This window comes from Salarias fasciatus, chromosome 8 (assembly GCF_902148845.1).
Source record: "Salarias fasciatus chromosome 8, fSalaFa1.1, whole genome shotgun sequence".
In the NCBI taxonomy this organism is placed as follows: Eukaryota; Metazoa; Chordata; class Actinopteri; order Blenniiformes; family Blenniidae; genus Salarias; species Salarias fasciatus.
The window spans coordinates 6,165,289-6,179,404 of NC_043752.1; the positions used below are offsets into that span (position 1 = coordinate 6,165,289).

General features: G+C 44.4%; 2 protein-coding genes across 4 annotated transcripts in view; both read right to left on the reverse strand.

Moving 5' to 3' along the window:
* Window positions 1-679: 679 nt before the first annotated feature.
* Window positions 680-3,346, reverse strand: sult2st2 (sulfotransferase family 2, cytosolic sulfotransferase 2). Its single transcript, XM_030098068.1, has 6 exons — window positions 2,962-3,346; window positions 2,163-2,374; window positions 1,762-1,888; window positions 1,578-1,672; window positions 1,324-1,504; window positions 680-1,209 (listed from the first exon to the last, which is right to left on the reverse strand). Exons 1-6 carry the CDS (start codon window positions 3,098-3,100, stop codon window positions 1,100-1,102), a joined length of 864 nt encoding a protein of 287 aa, XP_029953928.1. The 5' UTR covers window positions 3,101-3,346; the 3' UTR covers window positions 680-1,099.
* Window positions 3,347-4,804: 1,458 nt separating this feature from the next.
* The window catches only part of LOC115392861 (ras-associating and dilute domain-containing protein-like), a 40,988-nt gene continuing 31,676 nt past the window's right edge, over window positions 4,805-14,116 (reverse strand). For all 3 annotated transcript variants that reach the window (XM_030097485.1, XM_030097486.1, XM_030097487.1), the window contains 8 exons: window positions 9,694-9,961; window positions 7,709-7,881; window positions 7,286-7,430; window positions 7,014-7,207; window positions 5,971-6,385; window positions 5,671-5,897; window positions 5,387-5,526; window positions 4,805-5,312 (listed from right to left, as the gene is read on the reverse strand). In XM_030097485.1, coding sequence (XP_029953345.1) covers window positions 5,219-5,312; window positions 5,387-5,526; window positions 5,671-5,897; window positions 5,971-6,385; window positions 7,014-7,207; window positions 7,286-7,430; window positions 7,709-7,881; window positions 9,694-9,961 — 1,656 coding nt within the window. In that variant the 3' untranslated portion in view covers window positions 4,805-5,218. The remainder of the gene's footprint in view (window positions 5,313-5,386; window positions 5,527-5,670; window positions 5,898-5,970; window positions 6,386-7,013; window positions 7,208-7,285; window positions 7,431-7,708; window positions 7,882-9,693; window positions 9,962-14,116) is intronic.

Consider the following 14,116-nt stretch of genomic DNA (forward strand, 5'->3'; position numbering starts at 1 on the left):
CTTTAATGGTTTTTATACAGTTGTACATTAAACATCCATCATTTTTGGCTTTTGGGAAACTTCATGTAACGGAGAGCAGGTCTGTGTGTTGTGATGCTAAGATACCAGACAAATGTCAGTCAATTATAATCGTTCTCGAAACAAAATACCGTGTCCATTCTGTCAGATTTAGGCGTAGATTAAACCACAACTTTTCAAGTGAAAATGAATCAAGATAGTTCAGTGTTTACACGTCAACATTTTGAGAACCAGGTCTGTTTGCATGGAAACGGCAGACATGCTGAAGATGTTGTAGTTAGCATTCCGGCCACGAGTTGGCGCTGTTGGTTGTTTTTGTAACAGTGGTGAGTAAACAGACTTTCCTGTGGACAGACGATGGAGCTGGATTGTTATTTCGGGTGATTCTCAATTAAAAAAACTACCAAGTTCCAAGAGAATCTGGACTGAGAGTCATGACACTCTGGAGGCAAACATTGTTATTCTTCACAAAACAAAAATATGTTGGAAAATATCGTGAAATATATGAGGAAAAATATTCCTACTTTATGAGATTTGACATTTGTATTTTTCAGTATAGTAAAAGTGGCTCATTTATATATTTTTGCAATATATTACAGTATATTTTGCAAACAGTGATATATTGGTGAATTTATTTTTTTTTATTGTTTTTCTACTCGTGTATGTGCAGAAGAAGTATTTACTGTGGCTGCGGTGCGCACGCACCATCTTTTTTTTTTTTTTTTTTTTTTTAAGTTGCATTTCGTCCATTTCCACACTGAGAGTTTGAGCGTTTTCGGCTAAAGAGCCGTTTTCTCTCGTTGGCTCTGAGCACCACTGCTAATAAACTGAAGTTGAAAGTTTTCTTTTCTTCTCTTCAAACCCACCTCAGTGGACAGACACGCCAAAATAATCAATAATCTTTTCCTTCTTTTGTTTCATGGAGCAGCAGAAGAAATCCTTCATGCAGTTACTCAGTCAGTTAAAGTCTGTTAAAAAAATTACTTGTCAGACTTTGAGATTTAATTATGCATGGATTATATGTGTTCAATTTCCCCTCTCAACCATTTTTTCAAGCATTATTATTTGGTAAAAATACCTTTCAGTCCCATGCAAATTTGTATTTGACATCTTTCATCTTTTCTTTGTAAACTTGGTCGAAGCGCTCCGCTTCCTCTGCTGTCAGCAGGTTTTTCCAGTCTCCGGCGATTCCTGGAAAGCAGCACACACACCAGGAGGAATTCAATCACAGCTTCACAAAGCAGGGTTAAATGTCACAAGTATTCGAAGGCTGTAAAACTCAGTCGTTTCGTCTGCAGAACTGACCTTTTCTGAGGAATTCACTCTTGGTCTGGTCCATGAATTCAGGGGGAACCAGCGAGTAGTTGGACATGGCGTTCTTCTTCATGTTCTTGAACAGACATCGGTCGGCGATCTTCTCCACCACCTCTCCGCTCAGAGGCTTCTCCAGGAACTGAGCGATCTTGGCCACCGAGCCCTTCAGGTCCTGCTCAACGAAGCCGTCCCTTCAGCGATCGTCGCTGCGCCAACTCCCCCACAGTTAGAGAGATGCTCCTCACCTCAATCATCTCTTCATAGGAGATGTACAACACGCGCTCCGTCTGCTCAGCGTTCAGCCAGCTCTTCACGTGATCGAACCAGGACCCAAAGATGACTGGAAGGGAGAGAATACGCAGTTATCCATCACCCCGCCTGAGGCCATATCTAACAAACACGTGCAGGTAATGTGAGAATGAGAAGAACCTTCTCCGTCGAGGAACTTGCGGAGGAAGTCGCTGGTCGTGCCCGGTTTCACCAGAAAGTTGGTGATTCCAAAGTAGTGGTACGCAGACGTGAACACGTCTCTGGGGTTCCTCATGACGTAAATCACCTGCAGGCGACATGTGAGATCCAGAAGTCGTTTCATACCTGGTTGTCTTGTTTCACATTGACTCAAAACGTGCTAAAGCTCCAGTTTTGCTTCCAGTTTCTCTGTCTTTTCAGTCGAATTTTCTCTGTCAGTGCTGCGACATGACTGTTTTGTATTCAGAGCTATAGAAATAAAACTGAACTGAATTCATTTAATTTGCCTTTAATGTCCGATCGTTTTAAATATCAGCTGGTAAAAACTCAGCGGTCCACCCTCCAGGCTCTGGTCGGGGTACCTTGGGCTTCACTTGGAAGTAGGACGGCGGCATCATGTTGTGGTGGAAGTGTGTGGTGAACATGCGTGGAGACGGCCTCTCCTCCAGGTTGAGGGTGCAGGCTCGGTTCTCCTCCAGCCACGGGACCCGGTCCCAGTTGGGCAGAGTCTCCACCGAAGCCGAATCCCCTCCGCTGACGACCAGCGGGATGATCTCCTGGGTCCATGTCGTCCCTGCACACAGGAGGCAGGACTTTTTAAGAGTCTTTCAGTATAAATGCACTTGTTTTCTTTACTAATACAACATGATATTAATTCATTTGGAATTGTTTCATGGACCCCCACACTTAGGCTTACAGACCCCAGTTTGAGAACTGCTGCTGTAAACATGCTGTTACTCTAAATTGTTGTACTTTATTAAAAAAAAAAATCTTGTAACGCCCCTACATGAACGCTCACTGATCACGTGAACAGAGGCAAAGAGCATTAGTTAATCACGTGATAGCAGTTTGATTATTAGCTCGTTCAGAGCGATTACACAGAATACAATAAGCAACATTCTTCCCTGAAATATTTCACGTATTTTAAATTTATTACACATTCCCTTCCTCTTTTATTCTCTAAAGTCAAATACAGTATCTCAAAACATTTAACATGAACTGAGTTTTCTCTATAAATCACAGGAAATCTAAATAAACCCCCGGAGCCACTTCTGTGCGTCATGCGTAAAGGGAGCGTTTGGCGCGCGGAGACGGTGAAAGTTGGACTTTTAGAGGCGTCGACCACAAATCGTCCTGAAACAAACCCGCTGCAGGTCTCACCTGACTTCGGATAGGTGACGACGAGAATGTCGTCCGGCCGGAAAGTGAAGTCCTCGTAGAACTTGAGCGAGTGCGGCGGGTGCAGCGCCGACGGGACGTAAACGCCCTTATAGAGTGTGTACAGCTCGGCCTCGGTCATCTCTCACGATCCGTCCAAATCCGGTAACCCCTGAAGCCTCGCCAGCTCCGGTATGCTCCCTTCTCTTCCGGTCTCTCCGAATCCTGGAGGGCAGGAAAAAAAACAGGGAGATCGGAGGAGCGTTTCCTCTCCTTCGCTGCGCAGAAAATCACTTCTGTCTGTGTTGTAGAAAAAGTATTTGGGCGCACGAGAGGAGTTGTGCGTGTGTTTTGTGACTTGAGCGTGTTTGATCTTACTGGTGCGTCTGGACTTTGTTCCGCGCTTGTGGTGTATTTGTGCGTAAACACATCTGTGTGCGCGTAAAAACTGTGTGCGCGCGTAATTGGCAGAAACAGGATCTTGTATTTAGAGACAGGTTCTTGTATCTACAGGATGTCAGTGCCGGGTTCTTACACGTAGACTAACTCTCCAACCAGCTTGACTGTAATTCCGTTTTGCTTTTTTAACTTTTGTATTTGTCCTGAGGGCAGACTGGAAGGCAGAGCTGTTTAATGTGTCTGTACAGCTTTAATACCAGCAGGTGGCGCTGAAGCAGCTCAGTCATTTCAAGACCTTCATACCAGAAAGTGACAATCATGTGTATTATACTTTATATTGCACATTTTAGTGGTATTAAATATAATTTAGACACTTCTTTTTTAACGTTTACTTGCCTTACTTACCTATATTTTTTTTATTATATTTTTGGGTGATATATTTCTATGTTGTACTTACAGCAGAATTGACTCTAAAGCTCACTTTGAATTTCATACTTCTGTATAGTACATCTGTACATTTATTGAATAAATTTTTACCCACACAATATGTAAATCTGTACAACTGATCTGTAAAATAAGGAAATTTCACAAGTTTCCAGTCTAAGCCGGGACTTATCAGTCAGTATATTTGTTTTCTCACAATGTCTTCCTGGAAAATCTAAAGAGGTTTATTTCTTTTCTTTTTTTTTTTGTAGAATTCTTGAACGTCAACAGGAATTATCATCAAATCTTGTGGGTTTATTACAAGCGGTGTCATTACTGCTGATTGATTTGAACTTACAGATGAAACGTTAATACTTTCTCCACTGTAAATAAATAAGAAGTGAAAAAGGGACGAGCCAGGAAGGGATCATGTCAGCTCTCCAGACCAGTGAGAGGTTAATGAGCGCCACGGGAGACTTCCAGCCCGCATCTTCAGATGGAGCCAGTTTATCCAATATTGGTTTCCACGAGATGAAAAGTACGACAACCACATTTTAAAAAAATTCTGACATAAATCCTCTGTAATCACAGCAGTTAGTTAAAAACTAAACATTTTCAGAAACAAATTGCCAAAAAAAAAAACCCCAACGTATCCTCATTTTGGAATTATTCAGTCATAATTTGGCCCCTTGGGCAGTAAGATTGACTTTGGCTTCATAGTGGTTTAAAATTGCCTTTCTGTGTTTCATGCAGAGTAGGACATCTGCCTCGTGTCAATGATGCAAATGAACAACGGAGTTCAGAGTCCCTGAAAACACAACAGCTTGAAAAAGGTTCCTGATGTGGAACTTTCTGAACAAAGCTCAGATTCCATGGAAACAGGTTCACTTAATAACTGTCTTATTACTGGGCCTTTATGCCTTCTCTTTCACTGAGCTGTTGCTATTTAGCCTAATTGGCTGTGAAAATCTGTGAAACAAACAACGAGCCCAGTTTAGGTTCAGTCCTTTATAGTAGCACCGCCTGGAGGTGGGAAGTATTGAAGTCAGAATAATTCAAACATGTTGCCTGTTTTTTTTTAACAATGTATGAAGATACATTGTTAAAAACAAGCAACATGTGTGAAGTAGGCAAAGACAATTATAACATATGAATCACATCTTCTACATAAGCAGAACACCATGTAGGATTTAAAGTTCATGCAAAAAATGGTTAAGAAAGTTTAAATAAAACCAAAGGAAAAAAAAACATCGAGCAAACTCACTACAAAACAGTATCTCCATCAATAATCATGGAAAAAGAAAAAAAAAGCCTCTAAATCCTTTACAATCAGGGTGTGGCTTGTTTCATAGTGCATTTTTTTGTCTTTAAGTCACTGTCCACATCCTCAGCTGGAATGTCCAACCAGCTGTTTCAGTCAGCGGACTCCGGCGCAGCGTCAGCATTCAGTGCGGATGGCTTCGACCATCCATTCAGACCTGGCAACCAGCAACCTCAGTCTGGCTCCGGACGACTGGATCAGCTCCTTCCCGCTGAAGAGGTGAAACACGTCAGTAAAAAATTAAAGAAAAAGAAAAACCCCAGACACTGAGCAGGTCGTTTTTACCTGTGGTAGTCCAAACCGAGCAGACTGACCCCGTTCACGGCCAGGATCCGGTCTCCGGGGAGCAGCTTCTCACAGCGAGCTGCGGGAGAGTCTGGGACCACCGCTCGGATGAAGACCCCCTTCACCTTCATCGACGTGTCCTGGAACCGTTGAGGAAAATGTCAAGTTCTCAAAAAAAAAAACGATTCATCATATGGGAGGCTGGCTGGCATCTTCTGGTATCAGGTACAACCAAATGGAATAAAAAGACTGGTTTTCTCGCTCCCGGGACTTGGCTCTCTCACCCTCGTGTCAACCAAAGCAAGGCCGAGTCCATTTTCGCCTCGCTCCAGCTCCAGGCTGAAAACCTCATCGTTGTCCCCGTCGCAGCGATCGTCCACCAGCTCCTCTTCCTCCTCCACGTCCTCCTCCTCTTCTTCCTCCTTCAGCTCCACAAGTCTTTGCATGCTGATGGAATCTGACTTCAAGCGGTCGACTTTCAGTGCAGCAAGACACTCAAACACCAATCCGCCTGCGGAGAAATCAGATACATTCGATGTAATTTTTTTTTTTAAATGAGACAAACTGTCAACATCTTCCCATACCTTCATCTACAGTGGAGTACCAGGGAAGAGTCTCCTCCTCGGTCTTCATCCACTTCTCGTGGTTCATCAGATCAGCAGGGCCTTCTCGGTGGGGGGTGTTTGGAGGGGTGAGGAGACATGAAGGGTCCAGAGAAGACCTCCTCAGCTCGCTGCTCACAGTGTCTCTGGTCTGCAGCTCAAGCTTTCTCAGCTTTTGGGACAGAATGCTTGCGCCACAGGAGTCCACCTCATCCAGGTGGCGGGCGAGGGATGGAGAAGGGGGCGAGGGCGGCGAGGCAACAGAGGGAGCGCTGCTGGGTACGTGGGTTTGGACGGATAAGATCACCTCATCTAACGACGCATCCACAGTTTTTAGACTGTTGTTAAAAAGAGAACCTGTCCCGGTTTGTTTTCCCTCCATCTGAATGGTACAACCCTGAAGGAAAAATAAGAACACACGTCAAAAACCACACCTTAAAACTGGGGAACATAAATTGTTACTAAATACAAAATAGACTGACGAGATGGTGATCGGCTGATCTTCGCTTGTCAAAGCAACATTCGAGATTTTAAATTTACAATGTCATGTGGACAGATGCATCTTCTGTTGACAATCAGCCTGAAGTCTAAAAACACATCGTTTTCAAAACGTTGCTGTGTAAACACCAAACGGTTCTGAAACAAAAACACACATGTGGTGTGTTTTCATTTGAAACACTGTCATGTAAATGGAGCTTTTATATATAAAGAGTCAGCAGAAAGTTCTAGTTCAAAGCATCTAGTCAGCACAGGAAGAGTTCTGCTTTTTATTGGACCTCAACAGCTGTAAATAATCTCATCCCATAATGCCAACAACAGGAAGTCTGGAAAACAATCAAAAACTACTACATGGAGTGAAAACAGCTTGTTAGAGGTCTCATCTCCCCACACTTTGAACCGATAAATATAATTTATTGTTCATATTTAACACGCTAACTCCAGTTTTAGATAGAGACGCACTTGCTTTTCACACAAACACACACAAGGAGAACATGCAAACTCCACATCTGAAGAGGCAAATGTACATTTTTCAGTGGCGGGTTCTCCCCTGCAGCCGTGACGTTTAACTTGGCGTCACGCAGGTTGGATATAAACTCCCTCAGCGCGTCCAGCTGTTCCCTCAGAGAAACATCTGTCACCGGCCGTCTCAGCTGGAGCTGGTAACCCCCGTCAGGCAGCAGCAGGGGATGGTGGGTGTCGAAGCTCTCCAGCAGGTCAGCTGAGGGAGACAGGAAGTGCACGGTGATCGAGGCTGAATGTTCCTCGTGCTTCATGGCGCAGACGGCCGGATCCTCACCGGTCTGGACAGCCGCCGCCTGGTCCTGAGCTGACGGGGTCCAGGTGTGTCTGCAGGGGGACGTCGGGCTGTACAGCGTCAGCAGGTGGTTGAGCTGAGCGGGACTCAGGGCGGGGTGGTCGGAGCGCAGCGTCGCCCACGATGACTGCACAACCACTGGGATCAGACTCCGAAAACAAGCTGTTCTGGTTCTAAATGATTAAGTATTTCTATTCTGTTTGATTCTATTCCATAAATTGCTGCTGGTATTTTTCAGCCTTTTCTTGTGGAACTATAAATACAAAGCCGAACAAGAGTAATTTATTATTGAAAGGAAATCAGTTTCTGTCCACTCAGCAAAAGTTGTGTCATTCAGTGTCGGCTGATGATTTAGAGCTGGATAATGTGTGTCTCTGTGTGTGTGTGTGTGTGTGCGCGTCTCACCTGCAGTAAATTCTTTCTAGGCGTAGCCAGCAGATTGATGGCCGATGAAAGAGTGTGTGTGTGCTCCAAGGCCAGTTCTCCCAGTCCGGCGGCGTGGGCCCAGTCCAGGAGCAGGTCCAGATTGGCCCGCATCCGCACGCCCCGGGACCACTGGTAGAAACCTGGCTCCGAGCCTGCGTGCACAAGCGAGTGTCTGTTCATTAAAATGAAATTACAGCGGCCATTCCCAGCGGTTGCTCATAAATCTGGAGGCTGTGTTCGCAGCGTGCGGGTTGGAGGTTCCGCCCTGCCAATGCCTTCAAGCACCAAGCTCTAATCAGTTAATGTTTGAGTCTGACAAAACTCAGACCACATTTGAGTGTGTTCACCAGCCTTCCCTGAGATGAGGCATTCACAAAACCAGAACAAACATGAAACCTGACCCTGTGATCTTTAACCAAATCAAATCAGCTCAGTCTGATGGAGACAACCCAACACATTTTAACCAGTTTATTCTAGAGTCCATTTAAACTTTTTAATCCAATTCATGAAAATTTCCCAGCTGCCGTTGAGACATTAGATTCATAGGAGTGGGGAAGTGGTAGAGTTACAGTAACCTTAAACAGCTAGGACCAAATCAGTTTATTTTTCATTTTTCTAATTAATGGTGCTTCAAAAGTCCATTTGAACAGTTTGTCCATTTATTTTCGTCCTTTCAGCTTCATGGCATGTTTCCAAAAACCTCCAGACCTGTAACCTGCTGGGCAGTCATGATCTGTTCTTCTGTCTGGGTGGAACACCTGATCCTCAACATATATACTCAAACCATGTAATTACCTGGACACCCAATACTCTGAACACCGTGGGTAACTTAGCGTACATTCTGCTCTCAGATTCTCAATACATTCAGAAACATTTCTATGACCTCAGTGGCCTAAACTCGCAACCTGATGCAGACATTTAGTTCATTCAAACGCGAGAATAAACTATACATAGAATATATAAAAGTGTATAAAAGTAGGTGGATGCTGCGGCACCAAATGTGTATTATTGTCCAACTGAAGACAATCCTCATTTTAATGGAGGAATGTGTGAAAATGCAGTTTTCATTGCACACTGACAGTCTTTTATTGCACTGGAGGTTATGTGGGGGGAGTGGGGAGGAAACACTCGTTCAGAGGTCACTGGAAGCAGAGCAGCTGTAAAGCTGGATGCCCACAAGGGGGCAGGATGGTTCCAGCTGAACATGCCTTTGGGGATTGAGCCAGTGAACATGTTTGAGGTTAGCAGCTCCTAATTGAGCAGGCAGGTATCGGAGACCACAGAGCCTCATGTCGGGCCGAGTTTCAGGACACACTGTAACTCCATACGACACAGCTACAGAGGAAACATCTGAAGAAAATTATTCTGAATCTACAAATATAGTGAAGGTCCTACTAAACCTCCAGGAAAGATCAAACATCATGTTAGACTTTTATCAGTTATTGATAGCTGATAGCAGAGCGGAAACATCAAAACTACCTTCTCCTTCTGACAGATTCAGTTGGAGCACGAGACGCTGGCTAACTTGGGATAGAGAATTTGCACGTTCGACTCCCAGTGGGCAGGTGGGTCACTGAGCAAGACCCTTGATCCCCACCAGCTCTGCGCAGTGCTCTAATGAGGCAGATTACAATCCTCTGATGACATAAGACCTGAAAATCTGTCAGGAATTCTGTCTTGAAGGAAAACAAAGTGCAAAGTGTAGATGTAAATCAGTACAGTACAGATAGTACAGATATCTGTTGACGTACGTTTATGCCAATGCGTAGATGTACTCTCACCATCTCAGCCCTGTTTGACCTTTTCATTCCCAACTGTTTGGTTTAATGTTGCTTAATTTCTTGGGTGGAAATTGGTGCTAATTTCCTTTGACTCACATGGGCCAAACTCAACATCCTGTAACCTCGGGTTTTGGGATGTGCCGACAGAATGCGGCACCTCCGACAAACAAGCGTTGCTAGTACCTTTCTCCATCAGCGAGTTAAAGAGCGAGGCGTTGATGAAGTAGAAGAGGTAGCCGATGAGCTGAGCGGAGATCTCTGGGTGGACCTGGCAGTCTGACAGGAGCGTCCAGACCTCGGCCAGAACATCCAGCACCCGCCGGATCTCCCCCGGGACCCGCAGTCCGCAGCCGGCCTGCGGGAACCCGACACTCTGGACGGACCCTCGCGGTTCGGGGTTCTCCCTGAACGGGTTGCAGTCCAGGAGTGCCGGCAAGATGGGATACAGGAGCTGAGGGGAAGACAGTAAAAAAAAAAGCGAATGAGTCCATGTGGAGATTGTTGACGATTCCTGTGGGTCAGTTTGAGGTTGGAAAAGCTAACACTGCGCAGTGGCTGCTCTGATCACCAAACTAAAAAAATTAAACCCTCCAAACGAGATTTCAGACCACCCATACAGCACACGCACGTCTGCCTCTAGACACTGCTGCAGAGCTGATATAAGATTAATTTGACACTAACTAAAAAAAGGCTGAGTCTTCAACATTTCCTCCAGCTCAGCCAAAGGTCCACTGCTGCTCTTCAGAGGAAACCCGGACAAGGACAGCTTTGTTCGGGCTAATTGTACACAGACATCCCCCCCTTCCCCTGCGATCTCACTCTTTACACCCACCGAGCATCCCGGGCCAGCGCCAGCCGGAGATCCACATTCCTGAAAAGCTGAAAGTGGCCGATGTGGGCTTGGCATGGCGCAGCAACAAGGACTGCTGAGTGAAGACTTCTGAAGGAATCCACCCTGAGAGGATCGGTTTACATGTCGGCCAGAGCAGGCCCAGCACGAGCGGCCGCAGCTCTCGCTGCACATGAGACAATGGAAATGGGTGAGCATTAAACCGAATAATAACGCACGGGCTGCCAGTAGGAAAATATCGCTCAGCTGAGCCAAGCTGGAGACGATCCAGCCGCCCGACGAGTGCCGAGTTCTGGGATCACCGCATGCATCCATGCTCTGGCCCTGGGGTCACAACATAAAGAGCTCCGTCTGCTTGTTTGTGCATTCATCGTGATGGACAAGTAAACACACAGTCTGCCCACAAGCCCGTTACAGCGAGCCTCCACTCATCCCGGCGTGTCTTCAGCTGGAATAGCTGCTCACCAGTGGCGCCTTTTGTTTTCCATCCCGGAGCTGAAAGACCGACGTCGGGCGGACGAACAGGAAATCTCCCAACATAAACAGGGATTTAACAAAATGCTGCCACCGCTGTTACAGTTTGCATCAGAGCGAGCTGCAAAGCCGTACCGGAGGAGACTTCAGGAGTCTCACTGACTGAGATCCTGTGTGAAGCATGAATGGTTTGCACGCTCGCACAAACGTATACTTTCGGTTTTTCTAAGGAGGGATCGGATGGAGAGCTGAGCCCAAACTGAAATTTGATGCCATCGATTTTGATGAGTCGGTGAAGGAAGCTATGAAAAGTATCGGAGCTTCCGAGCTAATAAATACAAGCTTGGTTTAAAAAAAAAAGAAAAAAAAAGTATGGGAGATGATCTGACACATAGGCAGAGTTGTGGTATAAAGAAGAGCAACAGCAGAGATTCAGAAGAGATAAACCACAGAAAATATTAAATTATGCAAATAAATGTCTCTCACTGCAATAACAATAGATTCTCTGCTAAAATGATAATTTTGGGCAATTTTCTAGATACTTTAATCATATTGACAGGTTTCTTTTGTTTTCTTTCAGGCTTTCCACAACATTTTCTCCATCCAAGCAGATTTATTACACCATCTTGAGGTCATTTAGAGTTTTATGAGCGGGCATGTCCACTAAGCGGAGGGGTCATGACAGTATGGAGATACAGTGCACCCATTGTTTTTAGCCATATAGAGTGCTCGTATGTAATTCCCACCGCTGGGATTGGGTCAGATCGACTCCTCCACAAAAATCTCAGCCACAAATCAATAAGTCGTCTGAACTCTGCGAACCCGACAGTGAAGGGAGAGGACAGCTCAGAGGTCTGAAGTTTTACTGCCGCTTCACAAACTTCACACAAAATAAATTAACATTTAATCTGAGGATAAACCTGCCTAGAATATTTCAGATAAGCTCTGCTGTATTTATCAGAAGAACTACAAATACCATTTGCGGATATTTGATTGTTATTTTTAGCTACTTTAGCAGTTCCGGTGTTGGTCTTGTGCTTAGCTGCTTCAGTGATTCCAGATATTACTTTAATCCCAAACACAAACATCGTCATTGAGTGAAACTCTCCTGTTTCCCTCTGAGATGTTTCTTCGTGTGGATTTAATCACGGCCAGCACACCAACAGATGCATTCGGACAGTCCGCATTCATCAACTGTCCTGCATCTCTGTTGCAGAGGTGGAGAGAGGGAGACACATGCGATGAAATGTTTACACATAAATTTGCGAAGCATCGAGGAATGCAGCGCAGCGGGGTTAAAAAGGCCACGTCTCTCTGGAGAGGTGAGCTGCAGACCCCCGAGACCCCTGAGACGGCTGCAGAGGGGAAGCGCCGGGCTTTTAGCCGGGGCGTCGCGGATCGGAGCTTTCTGAGAAATGACAGGGGTGATGGATGACGAGACCATGTCCAAAGGAAACCAGCTGTGTGAAAACCAGGACAACATGTGGATCAGCGGGACAAGCTTTTCATGTCTGGGGGCGGATTACCTCTTCAGCTCCTCCTTATTTACTTTCTTAGTTCAGCTTTCATACTTTTTGCCCTCTTTGGTTTGATTTAGCGTCGAGCTTCCAGAGACACCTGCTCCTTCAGTCTTCACTTCACTCATCCTTCTAATCTCACTGCTTCCTAACATTTCCTGCTCTTTTCTCTGCCTCTTTGCTCATCTTAACCTGTTTTTCTTTTCTCAGTTAAAGCTAACTTTAGATAAACAACAAATAAACCACTCCAACCTTTCCTGATAGAGGAAATGTAAATACAAAGCGAAATAATAGCTCTGCATCAAGACGCTACAAATTATTTCTTTTTATTTGGATTATTTCTGGATCTACTGACAGACGAGCGGTCAGACAACCACTTCCTCCTGCTGAAGCTTGACTGATCCACGGCCTTCCTTCCTGCGCGGGAAACCGACCGATTTCATCGGGAAGTGGACGTCCAGCTGGCTCAACTTCAGGCTTCACTCATGCTGGCAGAAAGACTGAGCTGGATGTCATGTCACCATCGTAAATAGGCCGATCTCCTCATTAGGCGTTCTTTCTGGACCCACACCCACACAGCTCCACTGGAAATTTGTCTGAAACTTTCCTGGGCTGGCGTCCATGGGTGTGGTGCGCGACTGAAGGCTACCATGAAATATTAGTACTGTGGGAATCGAGCACATGGCGCACAAACACACACATTCACCGTCAGTGCTAAACAGCCCCAATAATGACTTTACTTACATCTATAATGTTTTTATTTTTAATCCAGTGCATCAGAGTGTCATCTGAGGACTTCAAAGTCACTTGAAAAAACTCCTAAAAAAAGTCGTAAAGCATCACTCTGAACTAAATCCAACACATTTCAACACTTTCCGCTTAAAAAAGATCCATAAATATGACAAATGTCTTGCAGGATTTTTGTAAAAGACTTTGCATGCTATCGACTTGCAGCAAAAAGTGCCCTGATGTGACTTTTTAAAAGCATTGGGAATATGAGCGCATTGTTCATATTTTATATAATACATGCTGTAATTAACTGCATCAATCAGGTGAGTCCAATGAACGGAAATTTTATATCACAAAATATTAATCCAACAGGAAAAAATGCAGAAGTTGCTAAATAATCCCTGGATAAAGGGTTAACACCACTCCTGTTTCCATAAATAACGTGGTGATTAGCCTACCTTAGCCTTAAAACTGGTATGAAAGATGTCTTAGGTATGCATCTTCTGCATGGAGATAAAACTCAGGCATGTCAATAAATCTTCTTATAAATAGGCTCATCAGAGGTTACCCAGCATGCTTTTTTTGCAGAAGTAACTCAAAAATGGGACGTGGAATGCAATAATGGAGGAAAAAAACTCAAACAGCAAGAATGACAAAATAATATGAATTCTGCTATCCTCTGAATAGCTTGTTGAAAAAAAAAACACAGCTTTAATTAAATGTATCATACTTTTTACAATCTTGCAAACAATTAAATGAATGTTTACAAGCCTCACAAACCACTCATTTAACTCTGAATTTCATCATCGTTGAACAATATTTCAAGAACTTTTAACGCTTTTTTAGAGTCCGTCTTGATAACAAACAACAACATAAATCTTATTCAAATCAGAATATGTTAGAATGTGTAAAACTGAAGGCACTATTTTACCATTTTTTGTCAAAAATTCTCACTGGATGTCTTCATAAAGCGACAAAGATGTTCTCTCATCTTTATGAGCTCATGGTAGTAAGATATTAATATCTGTAATGGGGA